We start from the raw sequence: 23715 nt of genomic DNA on the forward strand, positions 1-23715 counted from the left end.
AAATGCATATGCTTCCTTATTGTGCATCCTTGTGCTTTCTCAGATGAAGTAGCTCATAGGCAGAAAGAAGTGTTTGTTTTTTTTTGTTGCTACAGAAAGTCTCTGAGGTGGCAAAATGAAAATCTGGTGGGACATTGCATTGCTGTCACCAGCGGGCTGATACAATATAACTACAGAGGCAGGAAATAAAAAGTAATAAAATTGAACACACAATGTCATAATGCAGTCTCCAGGCACCATCACTAATTTTCAGAGATACCCATCAATGTGGCAGAAGCGTGAAGCAGAGAATAATAAACATTAAATCCAAATGATTAGTAATGCGCCTAATACCGTCAATAACTCGTCTGTGTCAGAAAGTACACGATGCAATATAAAATGTGTGAGTTCTTCACTGTATTTCAGTGAAAAATTAATCAAATTTTATTCCCTGCACTTAATGACCCAGGATATAATTTTCCTGCCTCCTCTCATCTTATAACTTTGGGACTTTGAATCCCAGAAGGAAGTGATCACCTTGAACAGCTCACAGAGGAATCTGCTGCTTTTTGGTTTAATTAATCTAGATCCAGTAATTCATGACTATGTGGGTCTGAATAAAAGTCATTAGAAATACATACAAATAACCACTGCAACCTAACAGACTATACAGTACACAGTAGTTACTGATGATAATCCCTATAACTAATAGTTAGCAAACACGGCAATGTATTTTTACCTGTTCTGAAGAAAAGTGTCATACCTGCCACATGTTCATGACTGTGTTACTGATCATTACCAGCAATGCCATGGAAAGTTTTATATGGATCAAAAGGTAAACAACTAAAAAACATATTTCTAGTGAAGTAATACAAGCTTCATTATCATAAGCAGAACACTTAATATACCGAACAGTGACTGTTTTTCATGTGTAGCCGATAATAGCTAACTAATGGCTCGATGAAGCTTCTTTTATTCAGAGAACAGATTTGCAAAGGACTTCCTCAAGTTGCGTATGGTCTCAGCATTTGCCGTGTCTTCACTGGCAGTGCGGAAAACGGATGTGTCTTTCAGACCAAAGGCACTGATCAGAGATTGTGATTTGCTGGAAGACAAGAGGATCATGAATTTGTATGAGACAATCAGTATTTATATTCAGTGATAGATACAATCTGATGCAAACCAGCACAGCAGCTCTGCCATAAATTCTACTTTTTGACACTCATAGATTTTTTAATTCAATTAAATATTTTAGCATTGATGTCATAGTTAGTGGTGTTGTACTGAACTGCATTATATTCAGAGGTGTTTCTAACATTCTGCCCCCCTCATGTTTGTAAATGGGAACGTATAATGTAGTCCAGCACAACACCAATTTTAACTATGACCCCTGTAACAAACATATAATTGAATTTACACATTTCAGACATTGTCACAACTGAACAGTATAAATTTTGCAAAGTTAGAATTTATGGCTGAGCTGTTGTTCTGAATTAGCATGAGATCACAAAGGGGTGTAATCTAATAAAGTGTGTATGTGAATTCACAAGTGGCTTAAATATACTCTGCTTGAACAATTTAAATAGCTAGGGTCCTTATTTTGAGCACTGACAAATGAAGGTATTCATACTTACTTCAGCTGTGGGTGTCCCTGTGGTTTTTCCTCAGCAGCTTGATCTTCCAGCAGAGTCTGCTGTTGCTCATGATGAGCCACAGTCGCCTGTGGGTGCGGAGGTGTGTTTTCTCGGAGAGGCCCGGCTGCCTGCTCCTTCTGGTTCTGAGACTGATGCTGGTACTCATCTTGGACAGAAGCATTTGAGTTACACTGGACCTGCTGCAGTCCTCCTGGTGTTAGAGTATCATGGTTCACAGACTGAGATAGCTGCGCTGCAGGGCTCAACTTTGCAGGAGATGTGAGGATCAACTTTGGTGCAGGCCTTTTTGAAAGTAATCCTTGGGGTTCCACTGGGCCCCCTAATTTCATCACAAAAGATATTTATAATATTCAGGCATCTTAGCTATAGAGACAGAAAGATTCATGATGGTTTAAATTTGATAGTTAGTATATGTATGTCATATGTAGTCTAGCATGTTCTCACATCTCACTGGTTTATTCATTCATTTATCTGACAAAAACACAGTCTCCCACACCGTCAACATAGAATGGAGACAGACGCCACCAAGTACCTGCACAAGGGAAGCAGAGGGGATACATTATCACAATACAATCATCTTTTCATGCATTGGAAGTAAATCATTGTGTGCAGTGCAGTGTGTATGCCCAGCAGCTGAACAGATGGAGCGGTATGGCCTCCCCACTTGAAGGTGTAATTGAAAAAGTCTGTGACATTGTCAAGCAGAAGTATCACAACATAACATATACAGGATGAGGATACAGACCGAACATATATTGCAAATGAAGCTTTATTGCCAGTGACAAGAGGGGAAATATCCAGAACGGACTTTTTTCCACAATATATTATATTCTGATCTTGATTTAAACAGTCCAACACCGGTTTTAAAAGTACACATATTTTGTAAGTTACCATCGCCCTTAAAGTCCTGCAGGTCTGACGACATAAGTTTCACCTCAACACAACAGCCAAATAAACACACCCAATTATAATTTATCAATCACCGAACCAAGGCCTAACCATGCAGCTTTTAAGACTGGAGAACCCCAGCACGATCCTCCCTTGGAAATCAATGTCATGGCATATTTCCTAGTAAACAGAACAACACATCCATAAAGCCTCAGGCATGGCTTTTACAAGGATACGCTCACAGATACAATGGCACTTTATACAACTTGGAAAAGAATTGCACACAGAGCTTGCTGAACATACTTTATATCAGAGTAACAAACAAATTGTTGGAAAATGGTCCAGATTTCTTTTTACAGTTGTTTTGGTTGCTATTTAGCTGTTTCACCATTCATATGAGCGACCTCCACCATAGCCACTGGACAACAACTGAGTGATTGTGACATTTGTGTGAAAATGTTTTCAAAACAATTCAATGAGTGGATGAATATAGTTTTTTTTTTTTTAATCAATTCGATGGAAGATCTGATTTCAAAATAAATACATTATTTAGTAAAAAAAACAACTTATATTGCACTTTCCATCAACTCACTGGAAGAGTGTGTGATAAGGGTAAACGTGCTAGATCTTTGAATGGCTGTAACACGGGCACAAATCCACACTAAACCTCTGAGCACTTGCATTGTTGTCATGGAAACACCACGATAGCCGATATCCAGTCTGAGGGCCATGGGGTGGACTTTATATCAGGCATCTCACAGCAGATCTGACATTAAACACTTTTTTCATGATCAATTACAATGTCTGCTTCCATGCAACCGAATGCAAAAGACAGCAATTTGAACACAGCATCAGTTCGCTGGTGTGTGATTTGCAACATGTTATTTGTGCTGTCTTGGAGTGCTGTTCTCTGATGAAATTACACACTCCATGTGACACTACAGCATTAACAGTCCCCTTGCTGATATTTACATTGTGGGTTCCTGGAGTGCAAATACTGTTATTGAAAGTAAATAATTTATTCTTTGGTTCAAAATTATACAAATATATTGAAGTTGTGTGTGCATACACCTGCACAACATCCTACATAATACAATCTGTAATAAATCTTATACTAATTTTAATATTTATTATGTGTCCATCTATAAGTATTCTAAAATCATCCTAAATAATCTCTTCTCTTCTGACATTGTGACATTATGGATGAAAAAAAATAACTTTATGAAAGGCAACATACTGCATGTCTCTATTGTGTGTGTGTATGCAGGAGTGCACACAGTAACTCTCAATGTGTTAATGCATGTTTGGGAATTAATATATGTATCCTCTAGAGCTATATAATATTCCTTTCTTATGACACATTCACAATGCATGAACCACAGGGTAAAACAGCGATGTTACATGAACATCCCACTTGTTCAGACATTTATAACTGACTTACACCTGCCTTTGTGTCAATCATGCAAAACAAAAATAAATATCTATTAGTATAAACATGAAAATAATCACCACTACAGCCATACACACCCACGTACTGTATACATATTGAGATATACACAAACGTCAAACTGCACAATAGTCCACAGTTTGAACAATATCTAAAGATACACACCAAAATAGAAAACAGAAAGGGGGTAGGGGGCAAATGAAAGAGTCATAGCTGGGTCAAACAAGTAGCACAGAGCAGCACTGAACTCAGTGTAGGCACAATCTGCTTTTTACATCATCAACAACAGCCCCAAAGAAAATCCACAGCTACTGAAACATATGTGACCTATACAAGCACACAAATCAACAGGTCAACAAGTAGACAGTACATTTTGACACTGCATAGAGTTAAAAACACAGTCCAGGCCAGCACTCAGCTGTACCAAGCTCACGGCGCCAAGATCTGATTCTAGCTATCAGCGTCCACACACACACGTCTGCGCTTGCGATTAGCTATGGTACGTCATTGTTATCTAGACTCTGAGACTTTCCCCCGTTCTCCTGGGTGACTCAGTTGGCCTGGACTGGTTTTGGACCCACTGCAACGCCATTACAGTCGAGAATGTACTGCAGACAACCTTGAGGTGGGCGCCCGGCACCGTTCTTAGTGGGTTCGCCAGTGATCTCTCCCTTCTGGCCGGCTCCCTAAAAAGAGAAAGAAATAATTTACTCATCCACCAGCAGCTATGATCATTTTCTTGTAGTGAGATCTAAACAGATAGCTAGAATATTGTAATCTTGCAATATAAATAAGTGACAATATAGCACATTGTAATTATATCTACAATGATAATAAATCAACACAAGAGTCTTGTCTCTAAACTCTGAGACAGTGTGTGCACTGTGCCTTTGTGTTACTATACCTGGGATGGCTGTATAGTGGTGGGTCTCTGGGGAGCATTAGCCTCATTCTCTGCTAACAGCTTCATTCTTGTCAGCACCATGTCGGCAATGAGCTGTCTGTCCTCAGCCTGGTGCTCCCCTACCAGAGGCATGGAGGAGCCTGCCACCTGCACCACATGGAGGATAGGTTCAGCAGAGAATGATGGGATACTGACATCACTTTATGTAAAGCTTGTCCTCATATAAATTCTGGCTGGTATACTGAAATTGTTGAAATGAAGGAACAGGCAACATTTGTACTTTTTTGGATTGATACAGCTCAGTAAGTTCCTGAAGTTTCATTACAAGTTATCCACTTTCACTCCTGAGCTGTAGCTGTCAAAGCTGATAATCGTACACTCCTACCTCTGTGATATAATCTCTGCCATCTTTTCCATGGATGGCTTTGACTGCACAGATATCCAGACCCCCAAAAATCTCTGAGCACGTGTCAACCCAGAGCTTGTACCTAAGCATACCAATCAACACAAGACTCAAAACCGTGGTCTGATTATCACTTATTTCTACTTCAATATAATAAATATTATAAAACACAACAGGTTATCACACCAATAGTAACTTGCTAATAACATGTAACAGAATTAATGAACTTCTTTTTTTTTTTCTTTTCTTTTCTTTTTTTTTTAAACTGAGAATATTTGCTATGTCAAAATAAAATTGTTCTTGTCTTGCAGTGTGGGATGCTGATTGAACGCTTACCGGTCAGTCATGGCCACTTGTTCAAGCATAGCTGAGCCTGTGTTGGTCTTCCAGTTTCCAGAAATAGATGTTCTCCTGAGAAGTGTGTAAATTACATGAAATTAAAACAAGTTCAGGTTTGTTTTCTCGTTCGCTTCTTAAGTTCATAAATACATACAATCTTACTTACATGTAGGCTTTGTAGTCACTGCCAATCTTCTGGATTCGGATGTCATACTTGGAGTCAATGAGAGGCTCTGTGGTTGTGTACGTCTGGGTGAGAGCTACGACACTGGCTATGTCCTGGAACTTACTGTGATTGTCCACCTTCACCTGTGCACAAAAACAGACACATGAGACAGAGAAGAGCAAAAATACCCAGGATTTAAAAGGCATCTGGCACTAAATTGACTCTTGTAGACAGCATGATGCAGACGAATTCTGATTATATTCAAACTGTATACATTTCAATATATATTCATCACGACTAAAGTTAGGAACATAGAGAAACAAAATTAAGCATTATTTCATTTTGCAACAGGAAACATCTCTATACCTTTCCAATACCAGAGTGGGCGTGTCCAATCTTCACAACAACAGGGAATGATGGCATGCTTACCTAAAATAAGAAAATATACTTTGAGCTGTTGCCTTATAATTCCCTCCATGCTTTCATCTTGCAATTTCAAACATTTGAGAAATATTTTATTTTATTCAAAAACATTTTTCTTCAATGCAGTAAAAAGTGGGGGGTGATGGTTTTCTCACCATCTCCTTATAGTTGGGGTAAAAGGTCTGCTCAATCAGAGGGAACTTCTCAGCCCCAAGTTTCCTGTAGGTGTTTATAAGTTGAGCAAACTGGAAACACAAAAAGATAAATAAATCAGATATAAAGTATATTTAACATAGTTAATTACTGTTACTTGATAGATAAAAGACAGTGAAGCTCTCCCTGGCTGCTGAGTGCTTACCGCCCAGGGCTTGTCACACAGGTTGTAGATTGACTCAAGGGAGTTGATGCTTGGGACACCTCCATATTGCAGACCAATGATCAGGTTGCGAAAATCTTCGTTCTGGGTCATACTGAAGGCATGTTGACGAATGAGGACAAAGTCTGGCTTGAATGACCTAGAAGATAAAATTATAGCCGAGATGTGACAAAAATCTCACCAACCTGGGGCAAATCCTGAGAGCAGTGGGTATGAGTCAGCACTGTGGGTGGATTACATAGCATTCGCACTGATTAAAACAGTGAGTACCAACTTGTGTGAGGTTGTGTGCGTCTCACCTGACAACCTTGGTGCCACTCCTCAAAACCTGCATGTTAACGTTGCAGGTCCCGTTGGCATGAGCCACAACATTGATCTCATTGAATTCAGCCTGAGGTTACAGAGGTTACAGAGGCATATGAGGATAGAGTACTTAAATCTCTCTATTCTGTTTTACATAAGTACTTAAAATGGATATCAGTGGCTTGGTGAAACTTACCTGCTCCACTTTGATGTCATAATCCCCATATACTTTCTTTCCTTTGAATAATTTTGCCCTGTTCAAAACAGAAACACAGAGAATTCATAAACTGTTAATGTAACAATAAATTCTATAGATTCCTTACAAAGAGATTTCAAATTGATATCCAACCCAAGTGCAAATCTAGCCCTGACTAATAATCACTTTACAACAACATGGAATATGAATTAATGTTGAATGTATGCCACTAGAGTTGAGTGCATGAACAGTACAGGGCAGACAAATGCTTCCTTTCATGCTCTTCCAACTGCTGATACAAAGCCTCTCTAACAATTCCTCCCTTAAATCAAGCAGCAAGGAGAGATATAAAGATTTACAACATTTTTAAAGGCTGTATAATTCTTACAGGCAAACCTTCCACAGCGTAGACACATGCAATTCAGTATAATCTACTGCTTGGTCCATTTGCAGTGCCACCCAGTAGGGTCAAGAAAGGATGCAGTGACATTCCTATTGAGCACACTGAATTCACTTTTTCAGAAAATGGCTGCATCTTTCATCACTTGTGATTCATCACTTTTTAAAACAGAGTAACTGGCTTTTCTTGCTTGAATAAAAAACTACACTTCCATGTCCTGAAACACCTTTTCTCCTGAACCACTGCTGGAGAGGAAATCTTTTCCCATGCGACTTCAGATTAAGATGGATCAGTGTCCTTCTACTGACACCGCACCGAGATGAAAACTGCAGAACTCACACAGTGACTGCTGCTGTTAACAGTGTGTTCGATTTCTTTGGCTTTTCTTTTTTTTTATGACACTGATGTGTAGGTGCTGGGCCTGACAACATAAGCTTTGAAGGTAGAAACATCCGGGGTCATCTACAGTAAATCATTATTAATGGACTCTATCTCTTCCAGTTGCCATGGAGGAGGTTTAATTCCCGGTTTCCACTTCCACAGTTTCAAGTTCGCACTTCAATTAACAGCCATCAGCTGCAGTGCAACAGTGGTAAACTGGTGTGGTGCTAAACATTAATGAGAGAATGAAAGAATTTGTAGACCGTCTATGTTTCAGAATGTGCAGATCATTTCTGGCAGACGTGTTTCGGGGTTCTCCCTTCCTCTTCTTCTTAGTGTGTATCACCTTGCTGTCATGTACCCTTTACTTCGTACTCATTTAGTGAGGAGGTAAAGCTGAATAATTCATTCTCAATCTAATTACAGCATGGGGATGTATTTGGCTGTGGAGGAAAACAAACATTAAAATATGAATCATTGCTCCTATATCTGGGAAAATGAAAAGCCTACTTCGCACTGTGATGAATGCTCTTAACCAATACACACTGTATGAACGACAGTGTTTCCAAAACATCACCCCTTGAAACAGACAATACAAGGTACGAAAAAGACAAGCCTAGCAATATTATTAAAAGTATAGCATTGTTTAATTGATCTATTTATTATCACTCTGCAGACCACATGCCAGCTCAGCCTATACTGAGCACAGAAGCCATATATTCAAAGAGGAAATGATCCTATAGTACATTTAACATGATTTTCAATGCTGTGCATTTGTATGTTTTAGTATTTGGCAGTCACTTCAAAGCAACCGTATTACCTTGTTAAAATTTACAGCCATTCTGTGTTAAGTTTAGTTGCTTTCCTCATGGCAGCTGTCATCCAAAAACCAAGGACATTCTGGTTATGTGTTAGTAATACTTCTGCGTTTGCCCTTGATGAACGCGCTGACCTTAAAAACCGGAGTTAGTCACTGGGCACTGCACTTATGGCGGCTCACTGAGAGAGAGACAGGAGCGTGATAGTAGCTGTTTACCCCGATCATTCATTTGTAAGAATCAATATGGGTGCTCTTGACTTGAATTAAAGATGAGGTGAGAAATAAAATGAGATAAAAAATATGTATATAAATCTTTCTCTTTTGTCATGTCAAGAGTAAGTAAGACAATTTAGAGGATGAAAAATGAAGCGACTTCATCAATGGCTGCTGTGTGAAGGTATTCCCAAATTTCATATTGAAAGAATTTTTCATTCAGATGATTCACCCGAGAGCTCGGAAAGCAGGAGCCCTTGCTGAATTTTAATGTCATCACTTAGCCTGTTTAACATTCACTCTCACATGTTGGTAATGTTTCAATAAGGTTAAGCTCACAATACTAATCACTCTTTTCCTGATAACAGTTAAAACAGTATCCTATGTATTTATGTATTTCAATTTTGAACACTGAGTGACTGAGAATACAGAAGCAGCACAGCTCAGTCATTAGACTGATAAGTAAGACAGTGTACCATCTGCTCCTCCTGTCAAAAGAGCAATTTATAGCAAAGCATTCCCGGAACAAAACAAACCTCTCTGTATGTCTGGCAGCCTCATCTAACAAGTAAAAATGACAGAATGTGTCTGTCTCTATATGTGATGTGACCCAGGCAGTCGCCATGGTTCTATCAGCACACGTTTTATTCTGCACAGTTTTATTAGGTTTGACACAACCATTTACATGGCACCTACTCAAATACACATCCATACTAATGTCTTCTATTTTCTCTAGATGCCAATTTACAAATTTGTCAATATTTTACAGAATCTATGTAACTATAGCTAGACTCAATTGTAATTTATTTGATAAAATATACAACATACTTAACTTGAACAAATTATGATTACTCAGAATATATAATAATAATGATAATAATAATAATAATAATAATAATAATAATGAGACAGTAATGGTAATTTGAACTTGAGTGGTGCCATAAAATGCAGTACTTTTACACAAAATCCTCTTATGAGGACGAAAATTGCTAACATATGCCATACTACACACTATATATATATCTACTGTATCTGTATCTACATATATATTCAGTGTGGTCCAAAGGTCAAAGACCACTTGAATAGGAAAATGGTCTCAGACCTTTGGACCCCAGTATGTATATATACTGTATATATATACAGATCATCTGAGATTTACCTGATTTGATAGGATAAATACAAGCTGATGCCTGAGCCCTCTCCTTAATGCAATTAGTCTGGAGGACTCTTTCTTGATTTCATTCTACGTGTCCTGGGGCCACCAGGACTCATCACTAGAATTTTCTGTTTTGGCAGTGGGCAGAAAACTGTCTCGAAACAGACCGTTGTGCAATGAGATACAGCACATAAACAAGCCCTCAGACTCAAGGTGGGCCAACATTACAGAGAATATTAGGCACTCAGCGAAACCAACATTATTATAAAGAGAAATTTCATGCTCTTACAGCTTGCCAAAAGCTATATTTTTTTTTATGGTTTTCACCCTGCCACCGTGAGAGCTGAATACAAAGCATGTAGTATTACAAACACGTAAGTACTTTTTCTGAAGCTTTGCCCTCCAAGTCATTTTCAACATTACATTTTTTTTCCTTATTTTAAATTTAATAAATGAAACGTCAGTGTAGCGCTAACACCTACGAGCTACAGGAGACGAGCAGACCTACATTACACTGAATAAACCAAGACTGATTTGTACTACTGTAGCTACTTACAACCATTGGGTGAAAGATAATCATAAAAGAAACCAAAGCTATTGAGCAAACATGTACAGCTTCCCTCTCAGTGATATTGAGCAGCCATGAAAAATAGATGCAGCACTCAGACAGAGGAAACCTATTGAATCAAGTATTTTAGCTAATCTCCCAGGGGGATGTGTACTAGATACACAGTATGATGCAAGAAACTGGTAGTCTGTGGAGCTCATGGACACAGTCAACTAACATTATATTGATTAACTGCATCAGGTACCAGTAATAAAGTCAGAGCTGGAGATGAACTGACATTTTTCTCAAATACATAGGAGCTACTACATATCAGATCTTGTTAGACAGTCTCAGCCCAACCTACTCCCTATTCTCAGTTAGAATCACCTTTGATGAATGACATGGTTTTAGTTTAATGTATTAAATTGTGTTCGTCTGCCAGAAAACTGAAAAGCAGCGTCAGTGTATTGGCACACCACACTGTAATCCTTATTCTCCAACAACTGAACTCATACGGCTGGCATCCATCCTGCTGACAGAGTCTCAGCTTACTAACATTGATCAAGGTTTCTATTATATAAATGGGCAGTCCTACACAGGGTAAGAGGACACTGCCAGGCCACCTGAATTAAGCAAGGCAATGCACTTAAATCTGTGTGATTTGGTGTGTTTTGAGGCCGTGTTCCTCATAAGATTCAATTAAATTCAGCATATGCATCTTAATCAGTGTGAAAATAAAATCCTGTCACAGTGGCCATCTTGTTGTGGTCTCCACACAATGTAAAACATAAACAACATATTACCCTTGATATGACTCTCAACATTCAACATGACAGCCTGCACAGATTGATGCTAAATGTGACGGATTTCTGCAATAGGGGCATTACACAAATCTGTCTGAGAATAGTCAGTTGAAGTCTGGCCATTTTGTTCAATGTTGAAAAAAACTGTACATAGATTTAATATTGATTTTATTTCCATGCCTCAGAGCCCAGCGTCCACAAAGTCAACCAGTGAGAAGGTAGTCCCTATGTGCTTTCCATTAGAAAGGCATCACAGGATTGAGTTTCAGTTCCCTGCTCTCTATCTCTAGGCAGCAACTAGTAATGTCCATACATAATAAACAAAAGGAGGCAATAGAAATCACAGATGGGTTGTGCAAATGTATGAGGTCCCCACTGCACTATCCAGCTGCACAGCTCTAGCACACATATTGCTGTGGAAAACATGTCAGCTGTGTAAACAATTTTTGATCATGAGGAGATAGAACTGGCATATTTTTTACTGTTCGACAAGATATCAGTCTCTATCAAAATAAGTTTCCACTGAATCCATCAGCATAATCATTTAAAGCACTTTAATTCTTTGCCACACTAGACTGACAAAGATGCTTGTTTCAATTCACCTCTAAAAAAGAGCTCTGACTGTCAGTGTAACGGCTCAAATGACTTATTGTAAACCCACTCTTAACATTAATACTACAATGGCCCTTTCTCTCCTCAGGCTGTGAAATATTTCTTTATTTGCCCAGCTACTGCACACCCCATATGCATAACTGACTAATGGCAACCTGTGCACCATGCTCTGCAGTAAGTTACATTAACCGTTCCCTATGTACACTATGTGCAGGGCATGTCATGTGATCTGCTATCAGTGGGAAGGGGGGAAACCCCATTGATGGAAGGAAAGCACTGCAGTATTTAGACTACTTCCAGACAAATAACATGCATTTCCCAATTCTGCACAACCTGTGGAACATCCATTTTTAAGAATGGTAAAATGACACATTACAGGATAACACTATCACGATTTTAGTTAATTCACTGTATTTTTATACAGGCAGTTGTTATAAACCCTAGATTCTATTGTTTCATTATGTTAACAAAAAAGTAAGACTAAAGACGAATATTTACTACAACAGAGACAGAACAGAGGACAATACAAAATCCTCCATTTTGGTGTTATGTCATTACTGCTGAGAATCAATGGACCATATTTCCCTAAGTATTGGCTGCCTCCACGTATTACTGTAAAAGAGACATGCTGTACCATCAAACCACAGCAGAAGTGCCCATTCACATCTGCAGGGTGCTTCATACAGATGTCGTTTCAGTGGGTCTTTAAACGTTACCTAACTACTACATACAAAGGAACCATGAAGGGAAAATCAGCATTAAGGAGCAAACTAACAACACATAGCGTATAAATGATTTGTATTGAAATACATGACTTCGTAAAGCAGTATATTGTCTTACCACTCCTGTTGTGGTTCGTCGATGACCAGGAGAATCTTAAACTTCTTAGGTGTCGTGACTTGGGTCTGCTCCACTAGCCCTGCTGAGGCAGCTGTCTGCTTAACAACGTTGGTGATGGAACTAAAGAAACCTGCTCCGGTGGACTGAGCCGGCTGGGATTTCCTCTCTGGAGCAGGGGAAGTGGCTGGAGGTGTAGGCCCAGCTGTAGGAGACTTGGCAGGGGTGGTGGTGGTGGTGGCAGGTGGAGGAGGCTGAGCAGGGTCAGGCCTTTGGAGGTCTGTCATGTAGCCATTGGGCAGGTTGGAGATGAACGTGCTGTCCGAGAGGCGCCGGCGCAAATAATTCATGGCTGGAGCTGAGAGAGGAGTAGAGTCAACAAGCACTGGGTGTGGAAAATAATTCTGCAGCGGAGTCCCTTTTCTTAGTGTACAGCTGATAATGGCTGAGCTCTCAATGCAAACTCCCAGCGACTGAATTCCCTCCCAGCTCAGCGGAGCATCCTCAGAGCTCCCCCTCACTGGCAGTGACGCTACAGTCCAGCTCAGCCAATCCCCTTACACTATGCTTTCCTCAGCCACTGCAAATGATGCTCTAGCTGTGCCTCTCCTTCCTCTTCTCGTCCTCTCTCCTCTACAGTCTCACTCACTGGCGTGCCTGCCTTCCCGTACCCCTCCCCCATTTTCTACTGCCTTACAGGCGTCATGCTTTTTTGAACCACAGCATGGAAAATAGAGGGGTTTCCAGTGCAAGTGCAAGAGGGTATACTGAGTGCTACATCATAATTGCCTCATTCCTGCTCCCTCTGTCCCTCATGTTTTCTCTGCCCTGTATCTATGCACAGCATCACTCTGTGTGTAAAATGAAGCCATGAAATCTAAAATGGCTGTTAAGACTAGTGGGCAATGTTGAATGAGAGGAAAAGCGTCAGCAGCAGTCTCTTGAGACACAAATGCATGCAGTAAACACTCTCTCTTAATTGATTTATCAATCCCTATATAGCCACCTATTTAGTATATTAAAATTTCCTACAAGACATGCTTTACCTCACTATTTTAGTAGACTTTATTTGACAGCACTTTTCATATACAAATTCACTTCTGCAGATGTAAAATTGAAACGTTAAAACAAAGACACATCTTAGAAAAGTTCTCTCTACTAAATTATCTGTTCATTACAAAATTATGATAAAAAGCATATATCTTCCCAAAGCACATATTAATAAATGCATCACTAATTCTGGAGGAAAATGTTGACAAACAATTGCCACTGCTACTAGTCCCTGTGCAGTACATTAATTGGCTGCTCTATCATGTTTTAACTGGTTTATATACAAGGAGTATACTGTAGAAAACAACTAAAGCTGTGTGGTGAAACTATCACAGATCACCATGTGTCCAACACAGGTAACAAATGGATATTCTGAAAAGGGTCAGGAAACACATCAATAAATCAATAATTGGCAAAGCTCAGAAGTCACCATAAATCTAATCAAACCTCTACACGTTTTGAGTCTGAGGCACACAAATATGGGGCCTTAAGTGAAAATAATTTAAAGATTTATATATATATATATATATATATATTACTAGTTATTTCTCAGCATGAATATTTTTCTCCCAAATAACCATAAGACAAAAATTACTAGTTGACTGGTGTCATCATTAAGCACTGATCTTTGAGGACATTTAGCCATCAGAGATTTAAACAGCAGTGAAGGTCAAAGAAAGGCCACAATGCTGCACTTAATATGATGAAAATGATAATAGGTAATCAATTAAAATACTGTAAATATCAGGCTACTTGCACAAAATGGGTAAAACCTATGCATATACTACATAACATTCTTGTTAAAGGTAGCTTTAGTATCAATTGGCAAAAAATGTCCAAATAGATTTTTGGTCCATAACTATAGTTAGGATGCAGGATGTTATGCATGATAAAACAATTTATTTCATCCTTTTCAGTGTGGAGCAACCAAAGACTAAGTGAATCTTTTGCTTAAATGACCAAATTAACTTCGCATTGTTCTACTGTTCTATACTACTGTACTGGGCCAAGCTTCTCTATTTCTAGCAAATGGTAATTGCTAATAAATGATTAAGTACTCCTAAGAAATAATAACATTTGTCAGAGCATAGCTTTACAGGAATAGTGGAGTTTTGTTGAATCCATGACAGTGACAACTACAGCTCTAATTATAGCCTTTATGTTTGCACTTTGTTTAATATTGTCATTCTGTTTCTCAATATTGTAATTTTACTGTCACTCTGTCTGACTTTTTATTTATAACATCTGTTGCAAAACTATTGTGTTTTTCTTCCTGTAATGGAATTGGGGATGTAATGACAGAGGGTGTCATTTGTTGTGCAGATCGCAATTTTGATATAGGATTTTGGGCTATGTAAACAAAGGCTATGCATAGTTTCTTGAGTATTGTATAGGTTGAAAGTGGGGTGCAAGCATTCCTGACTGAATATACATAGACTGGAAGTCTCACCTTATTTTTGTATATTGGTCAGAGATACAATGATGAGAACAGTCTTCATTTATATTTATATATTGGCTTAATAGAAGCTTTAGCTTGCACTGAAACTTATGCATAGATGCTAGGGTGACACCGGCTGGTAGTAGTGGTGCAGTGAACGACAAAACTGACCTCCGCTTTGCTGAAATACTTAGCCCAGCATTTCCCCACAGATGTTCGCGGATGAGAAGATCCAACAGCACCGCATGCCCCCGCTGGTCCCTGTGTTGCAGTCAGGAGGTTGATCAGCTGCTTGCGGCGTGCTGTTTGCATCAACACTATCATGATATAATCGTTGCAAATTATGCAATTGTACATAAGTTACATACAATTGGTGATGCCTTAATGTTTGCCCGGTCTGGCTATGAGTGCCACTGGCTTTATGTTGAGTGTGCTTGAAGTTACAAAAGAGACAATGCAAAAACGTATTGAACAGTAGGTCCACAGAAAACTTAAACATTATGATTCACAGTGTAGTGTAATGTCATATTTACCATCCCCAAACTTTGCTACCATTCGCCTCGTCTCCACTAGGGCCGCTCTCCACTCTTTTGTCTGTGGACTGGTCCGGTGGGAAAGTGCGTGAAGGCACTGAAGCTGGGCTAGCCATGGTGTTGTTGTGGCTGTAAAGCTAAATTTTGTCGATGAAGTGAGTAACATTGACTGTTAATGTTAAACTACCGTTGGAGCTTTGTTGTTGGACATAAAGTCATTGAACGTAACTGAACTGTAAGTTGTAACTGAGGTTTATGTTAGTTCAGCGTTTATTCGGCTTTACTGATTGAATCGAAAACACTACTTACTTACTCCAAAGTTGGTGACAAGCTATTAATGGCTAACGTTAGCTTGTGCCATAGACAAAGTAGCTAAAGTTAGCTAGCTAGTGTGCAAACTCCTGCAAATAAGTTAGCTAAAATAACAACTGTAACACTATCTTAATTACCGTTTATTGTAATAGTAACTTTTATTTCAATGTATCTATATCGAATATAACTTTCTTAACCAACTTGTGCCAGTAAAATTTAGCTGGTTAAAGCTAGCCTAGCGGTTAGCTGAGCCTACGTGTTTTACTAGCGTAAATGCTATGCTTTGAATCGTTAACGTCAGCGCCAGGCATCGTTAGCCAGCCAACCGTTCAAGTAAAGAGAACACTATCCATGTCCATTAAATTTCTCCAGAAGTAAGCTACATTTAAATTGTCGTTTACTATCTGATTTTTCCAATTTTTCTTCTTTAGGATAGACGCTTCATTCTCTTCGCTGGTATATCTTGCTAACATCGATGTTAGCAATTAGCCTGTTCGTGTAAATGCTATTCACTAGAATGGACCTGTTGAACTCTCAGTTCCTGGACAAAATGAACAATAACATTGGGAGACTGCACTACGAAGGTTAGTTTGCTAGTGTGTATTTGTTTTAATGTGTCGTAACACTGTGTATTTAACTTTTTGTGTAAATAATATTTGGCATGTTCTCTAATTGCCAACACGCCAATTTCGCCAAACGAAGTGTTTTGATTTGCAAATTATGTTAACTTTTATTAACTACCTCACGGCTAGAGCCAAGCTCACAAGTAAAATAAGTCGGCAAGGTTTTTTTAAAACTCATTCTGTGTGTGTTTGTTTGTGTGTGTGTGTGTGTGTGTGTGTGTGTGTGTGTGGTTGTTTCATCCCTCAGTGTAGGATACTATAAGTCTTGTAAGCCACAATAAATGACATTAGCTGTTCTTTCTTTGTAACAGGATTCTAAACCCTCATATTTATCATGGTAGTAATCTCCACACAGACCTTACCCTGACCAAGAACTCACTAAAGACTTGTAAAAAAAAAAAAAAAAAAATGAGAGCAAACTCCATACATTTTTCCTATTTGATGCAGCAGTTTGCAACTTCATACGGTTTACATTACATTTGTTGTGCCTATAGAGTGCCATATATACAAAGAAATATTAAGAATAGTGAGCAAGTTTTTGCCAGGGAAATGTCTTGATAGTAACAGTGTATGTAGCTGTATCTTTACATTTGATTTCTACTTAAAAGAAAGCAACTTTACTCCAGAAATCTCCTGTCCATTGCTCAATCGACCTTCCCAATCAAAGATGCGCTAAGAAATTAATTCCATCTCCGATGACTAAAAAAAGTAATCTTTCCATATTGGAGATGTCACAGTTTTCTCTTTAATTTTAGGATGACATGACTTCTTATCACCTGGCAATTCTTACACGAAATTGCAGTGAAAATAATACATTTGGACTAGTACAATAGAAAATGTTTTAGATATTCATGCTCAATTCTGGAAATATCTATTTATAATTAGATTTAATCTAACTTTAATTAGATTATTTACACTGTTGGTTCCTTTCCCACAGATGAGTCCAGGACACCCTCCCTGCCCACTGCTATGTCCAACATAACTGGGCCTCCTCCACACTGTCCAAGCAAACGGAAGTATGGGGAAGAACAAATGGATGACCGAATCAACTGTGATGATGACCACATGACCAAAATGAGCAGATTGTTTGCCACTCAGCTGTAAGTGCCTTTCAGAAGTTTAAAACATTAATTTTTATTGTGTCCAAGCCTAATTATACTAATATTGTAAGGGATAGTATGTGTTTTGTTATTGAAGTGAACTACTATGTGAGCACGTGTTTGATTTCCCCAAACCCAAACATTTTCACTGATAGCTTTTGAGTGTTTTGCTTCTTTAACATAAGTGTAAATTATACATGTAGAATAGCAGTTTTTAATTTATTTAAATTCATCACTCCTCTCCTGAATGGAGGGTGTCTGAATGTGGGTGTCTTTATCCTGTTGTGAAATTTGGCATGGATGACCCATGGTAGTCACAATCACAACTTTGTTTGTTATAAAAGATGGAAATATTTATGACAAAGTTCTTGCACACCAAAAAGTCTTATTGACAGGTGCATAGAATCAAAACTTTTGACTATGAAGAAACAAAAAAAATCCCTGCACATAATTGTTCACCTACTGCAGTTACTTAAGTAATTATGTTTCAGTCCTCAGGCTTCATTAGGTACAATTCATATAAGCAAACCGCACCGGATATTGATTGATACGGATACAAATTGATATATAGATAGAAAATAGGGGAAATCCTCAACAAACTTAATTTATTGAACAAGCCCAAGAAGAGTCAAACCATTCAGCCTGAAAAAATCCCAGTTTGAGATTATGAAACAAAAGTCTGAACATGACCTTGCATGCAGACGCCACCTCCAGGCTGTAAATCATTGCAACTTTAAGAGACAAATTGGATTGGATTACCAGGACAACATAGTCTACAAGTGAGAAATCATATATATAATATTTAACTAACTCTGAGAGATGCCCACAATCATGAAAATGCTGCACTCTAAAAAGGACAAACAAGACTAAAATCCCAGTCTAAGCTGTGTGCTAGAGTGTTTCATAGACACGAGATGTGATCCCTGATATATGCATTGTTTATGAGAAGTTGAAGCTGTGGTATATGTTTAATTTGTCCCTTTTTTAAAATCAAGGGCCCGTCCCTCTGCTGGAGACAACCGTAATGAGCACTGGAGTCACAGTCCTGTGGAGCACATTACCTCCTCTTCTAATGGTCTCCATGGAACCCACCTTTATGCTTCCATTTCTGGCTATGCTGTAGACCAGCCTCTGCCTCTGACCAAAAGCAGCCACGACATTGGAGTCAGCGGCAGAGAGAGGTCTGTCATGGGTGGGACTGTAGAACGGCAGCAGGTATGTCAACTTGTAACACATATGGAGGGTACATCTGGTGTTCATAGTGACAAAATCCAAGCAACCAAGCATCCAACCTGAAATAGGGGATTGATGATAAAATAAATAAATACATGATTTTGAATCATTTGGTTAAATTAAAGCCTAATTCATGCCTGTTGCATCCACATGGCCATGAGAGCCTGTGCAACATAAATTTCATTATTTGCCCACATTTGTGAACATCTGGGACCCCAGTGCAGACACGCTTGCTGGCCAAAATGGTTTTGTTTTACAAGGGCTTCTTTAAAATAACAGCTTAGTGGGAAGAGGAAGGTGGCAAGAGCAATGATACCAAAGAAAAATTTGCCACGCTTGATAGCTAGCTCAGATTTAATGGCAACGTTAACCTCAGGGGACACAGGGGTATATATCATCACACACACAGTTAGAAAATAATTTAGTCTCTATTAAAAAAAAAAAAAAAAAAAAAAAAGATTTCCGTGAAGGTTACTTTCCTTGGTTGTTTGACTTCCACTATACAGATTAATGTAGATAGTTGTTGTCAGGAGAAAGTTCATAGATTGTGGCATTGTTAATTTGTGAGAAGTAATAGATGTGCTTTTGTGTATTTTGTATATATCAAGTCTGTGGAGGAGATCTGTGAGGGGTGTACAAACCCTTGCATAGTAGTGTGTCTGTGTTAGCTGATTCTATGTATTTTTTTCCACCTATAGAATCGTCCCTCTGTCATTACCTGTGCCCCAGCGAGCAACCGCAATTGTAACCTCTCTCACTGCCACATGAATGGCTGCTCTCCCAGCCCATCTGCTGATCAGAGAAAGACCAATGGTAAGCCTGTCATTACAACTCACAATGTGCAGTCTCAAACTCTTAATATTTTCCTTTCTCTGTAATATTGTCAATGTAAAAAAACAAATGAAAGGGAATGTACTACATTCACTATGACACACTTGTGTGTGCATAACAAAGTTTAAATCTTTATGATTTTACACTCACAGAGCAGTCTATTATGGACACCATACTAATACTGTAATACATTGTAAGATCTACAATAGATTCTGCTCTCATTTATCCATCAGAAGACGGTAAATTATGGCTGTAAAGGGATGCACATCATCAACAACAATACACAGATTGAATGTGGCATTTAAGTAATGATTGATTGAAGGACCCAAAGTGCCAAGAAAACATTCTCCACACCATTACACCACCACCTCCATCCTGGACTATTGACACAAGGTACATTGGGTCTATGGATTCATGCTGTTCACAACAAATTTTGACCCTAAAATATTGAGCTGTCAAGATTTCTGTTCTTGGCTCATAAGAGAGCAATCTGACATGGTCCTCAGATGTTTAGATGAGTTTCTTCTCACCACAGTTGTAAAGAGTAGTTATCTGAGTAACCATAGCCTTTCTGTCCACTCCAACCAATCTGGCCATTCTCTTCTGACCTCTCTCATCAACGAGGTGTTTTCGTCCACAGAAGTGCTGCTCATTGAATTTTTTATTTCTCTTGCAGTATTCTGGGTAAACTCTAGAGACTGTTGTGTGTCAGAACTGGAGAGCAGCAGTTTCAGAAACACTCAAACCAGCCTGTCTGGCACCAACAATCAAGCCACAGTTAAAGTCACTGAGAACACATCTAAATTCTACGGGACCAGTACTGTATTATGATTCAGATCCTGGTGGAACCAGTTTAGGCATAAACAGCTTTATTTCTATTGATTCCATGGTGATCATAGCTTTGTTTATTTTTCTATATTACATGCTTGGTAATAACAGGGTTTTTGGTCTTTTTCCTCTACATCTAATTTTAGCTAACACAGTATGTGATCCTGTGATTGAGGAGCACTTCCGTCGCAGCCTTGGGAAAAACTACAAAGATGCGGAGCCTGTGTCCAACTCAGTGTCCATCACAGGTTCAGTGGACGACCACTTTGCCAAGGCTCTGGGAGATGCCTGGCTCCAAATCAAGGCCAAGGGTGGGGGTCATCAGACCCCAGATGCAGATCCATGAAGCAGAGGGAAGTAAACATTACAATCGCCTTCTTAGTGTTTGCTTCTTGCCAAGCATCAACTTCCCCTAGCAAAGAACAATATAAGACATATAACGTGGTGCTCTCCCAGGCTATTTACTTTTGGACATTGAGGGCGACCTTTTATTAGAATACTCAGCTCATATTTGTTCTCCAAAATTGGGAAAGTTTCTCAATTGAAGAAGAAAAAATAAATATTGCATAGTTGGATTGACGATGTTGGTTGTCAAAATTGTACAATCATAGATTTTATCTTGCACCGATAATGAGATTCACAAAGTTGTCGGATGTTAGCTCATGTTCTGTCTTACCTGCCTTTCACTTGCCTTGATAGCCAAAGAAATTCCTTGCCTTTTCCATCAACATATAAACCATAGATCTGGTCTTCATTGTTTCCATTCTAAAATCACACTGCTTTCTGAATCTGTATTACTTGAAAAGGACAGCCAGGTCTCATTTGCACTATTACATTTCTGACCGTTTAGGTAGCAGGTTACCTGTTTCAGTTGGAGCTAATATGTTCAAGAATGCGTCTTGTGTTTTGAAATAGTGATAATGCAATTAAGGCTCTGGTCCCCCTGCTTTCTGGAGACACTAGACTAATCTGTCTTCTTTATGATCCTGAACTGGACTTATCCACTGTTAACTAAATAATTTTAGTTTCCTGTCTATATGCTCACCGTGGCTGATTACTTAGTAAACTAATATCAATCATAGAACATATCTCTAACTAGAAAGCATGTTTCAAATAGCTGGTTTCTATTACAATCCTTATTCTATACTATATATTTACTCAGAATTTATTTTTTATCTGTAACATTTTAGAAATACTCACTGCTGGTACAGTTGTACTCAATATATTTTTTGTATCTGGTTTTCATTACTATATATAGGTTTATATCTTAGCATCCATCTACAAATCACAGCCTCTGGCAAGGTTGTCTGAATGCAGTTTAATAGGCTACATTGCTTTGTTACTCTGTGGAGCTGGATGCTTTATACATGACTGAATACAGCTAAATCTGACCTTCTGTAGTACAGTCTTTTAGCAGTGGCTTTATTTATTCACAACATGTTGATGCTTTCATGTTGACTTTTGACAACAGAATTCTTTTTTTTTAATTTGTTGAGAACACAAGAGGATGTCTCCATTGCTTCAATGACAAAATTGATTTCCCTTAAAAACGAAGATTTTAAAGCAGATGCAATGTGAGTGTCCTTAACTGTTGAGTAGGCATCATTCCACCATGACTGCCAGACATGTATCAGTCATTTCAGTTGTGTTCAGCAAATACTGTTACAGGTATGTTTGTCTTGATTAGGATGATGTCATGATGCTAGCTGCAAAAATCTTCCTTATTATGGAGAAAAGGTTAAAGTGAGCCACAAAGTTTTTTATGCAGTTGAGTTTTGTTTAAATTAATTTCTCACCCTTCTGAAATTCTCTACTTACAGTAGCATAACCTATTTGTCAACACTGATTAAGAAATGGTATTGTAAATTCAGATTTTTTTTTGTATGTCAGTTAACTGTCTGTGAAAACATATACATTTGTATTAATATTCAACAGTTTTTAAAATTGTTACATACACTATCCTGTCTTTATATTTTATTTTACTCATGTAAGACTTTCATTGCGCCGCGCGGAATGATCATAGATATTTTGTTTTCTATTCAGAGTAGTGTACTCGTGTAGCATGGATGCTCATTATCTTCTAACCATGGTTCTATCTTTCTAAAAGTTGATTATTTTCCCACAGTTATCAGATGATAAAAAAGTGCAGGAACACAACAGTCTTTTGATCAAAGACTTTCTTGGTGCAGTGTCAGAAAGACTTCTACACTAACAGTTTAAAGAGTTTGTGTCTGTGTGTACCATAGTGGAGTTTAGGGATTATCATGGGATCTGCTTGTTTGACACAAGTAGATTTTTTTTTTAGTAATATGTTTGGGGTATTAGTCCATTGTTATTTAATTGCTATGTTTAGACTACCTGTATCTCAAAGACTGTTAGCAGAAAGGACCTGCTCCAGGTGTCATCCACATGTAAAACATATGTTCACTTTTGTCCTTATTTCTCTGGAAGAAAATGCCACTGTTTGTACTTAATTTCTTCCAAATAAACATTCAAATGCCAACCTTTGCATATTTCCTGTCATTCTTTTTACCAAATAAAATGTGACTGCAGTCATAAGAGCATGAGATACTTTATATTGTATTTGCTGATTGTCTGTAGCATGCAGTAACAAGTTGCATTCAATCAGATTGCATAATTTAACAAAAAATATTCTTGCCAGTATAAAAGTGAGGCAATTAAGATCAAGTGCTGCTACATGGTAGTTGGTATATAGGTTAGAATGGGTGTGAATGCAAGGTATTGAGGTGACAGTGTTTGAGCTTTCTTTTTCTTTCTTTTCCACAGTGACCCAAAAAAGATATTGCTATAGGTAAACAGCGGTCTCTGCAGTGTATTGTTCCACAGGGTCCATTCAGATCCACTCAAAACATTTGTGTGCACCAAACGTGTATTTACTGGTAAAATGTAGAGAAAGGT

General features: G+C 38.5%; 2 protein-coding genes across 5 annotated transcripts; one reads left to right on the forward strand and one right to left on the reverse strand.

Moving 5' to 3' along the window:
- Positions 1 to 2385: 2385 nt before the first annotated feature.
- Positions 2386 to 15988, reverse strand: syn2a (synapsin IIa). 3 transcript variants are annotated; one of them, XM_087180177.1, is made up of 14 exons: positions 15870 to 15988; positions 15705 to 15769; positions 15508 to 15597; positions 12852 to 13206; positions 7080 to 7137; positions 6880 to 6971; positions 6563 to 6719; positions 6360 to 6449; positions 6148 to 6210; positions 5782 to 5924; positions 5613 to 5687; positions 5259 to 5361; positions 4874 to 5020; positions 2386 to 4655 (listed from the first exon to the last, which is right to left on the reverse strand). In XM_087180177.1, the coding sequence occupies exons 4-14, from the start codon at positions 13196 to 13198 to the stop codon at positions 4521 to 4523; spliced, it is 1410 nt and encodes a 469-aa protein (XP_087036303.1). In that variant the 5' UTR covers positions 13199 to 13206; positions 15508 to 15597; positions 15705 to 15769; positions 15870 to 15988; the 3' UTR covers positions 2386 to 4520. The 3 variants fall into 3 exon arrangements, with proteins under 3 accessions (XP_087036303.1, XP_087036302.1, XP_023285340.1); XM_087180176.1 differs by lacking the exon at positions 15705 to 15769 and having other exon boundaries at positions 15508 to 15638; positions 15870 to 15985; XM_023429572.2 differs by lacking the exon at positions 15705 to 15769 and having other exon boundaries at positions 15508 to 15653; positions 15870 to 15973.
- Positions 15989 to 16624: 636 nt separating this feature from the next.
- LOC111672215 (transcription cofactor vestigial-like protein 4) lies at positions 16625 to 23299 on the forward strand. 2 transcript variants are annotated; one of them, XM_023429569.2, is made up of 5 exons: positions 16625 to 16765; positions 17742 to 17904; positions 18900 to 19119; positions 19836 to 19950; positions 20943 to 23299. In XM_023429569.2, exons 1-5 carry the CDS (start codon positions 16684 to 16686, stop codon positions 21140 to 21142), a joined length of 780 nt encoding a protein of 259 aa, XP_023285337.1. In that variant the 5' UTR covers positions 16625 to 16683; the 3' UTR covers positions 21143 to 23299. The 2 variants fall into 2 exon arrangements, with proteins under 2 accessions (XP_023285337.1, XP_087036304.1); XM_087180178.1 differs by having other exon boundaries at positions 16645 to 16765; positions 17711 to 17904.
- Positions 23300 to 23715: the final 416 nt, after the last annotated feature.

Source organism: Seriola lalandi, unplaced genomic scaffold, assembly GCF_002814215.2.
Source record: "Seriola lalandi dorsalis isolate HSWRI2012SDOR001 ecotype SW California unplaced genomic scaffold, Sedor1 jcf7180002054896, whole genome shotgun sequence".
Taxonomy (NCBI): domain Eukaryota; kingdom Metazoa; phylum Chordata; class Actinopteri; order Carangiformes; family Carangidae; genus Seriola; species Seriola lalandi.

Excerpts from the sequence above, each read along its gene's own strand:
- syn2a (XM_087180177.1), bottom strand. The coding sequence starts at position 13,198 with ATGAATTATTTGCGCCGGCGCCTCTCGGACAGCACGTTCATCTCCAAC. Across the intron at positions 6,211-6,359 it reads ACCCCAACTATAAGGAGATG|GTAAGCATGCCATCATTCCC; the intron begins GTGAGAAAACCA and ends TTCTTATTTTAG. Across the intron at positions 4,656-4,873 it reads CCACTATACAGCCATCCCAG|GGAGCCGGCCAGAAGGGAGA; the intron begins GTATAGTAACAC and ends TTCTCTTTTTAG.
- LOC111672215 (XM_023429569.2), top strand. The coding sequence starts at position 16,684 with ATGCTATTCACTAGAATGGACCTGTTGAACTCTCAGTTCCTGGACAAA. Across the intron at positions 17,905-18,899 it reads AGATTGTTTGCCACTCAGCT|GGCCCGTCCCTCTGCTGGAG; the intron begins GTAAGTGCCTTT and ends TTTAAAATCAAG. Across the intron at positions 19,951-20,942 it reads TGATCAGAGAAAGACCAATG|CTAACACAGTATGTGATCCT; the intron begins GTAAGCCTGTCA and ends ATCTAATTTTAG.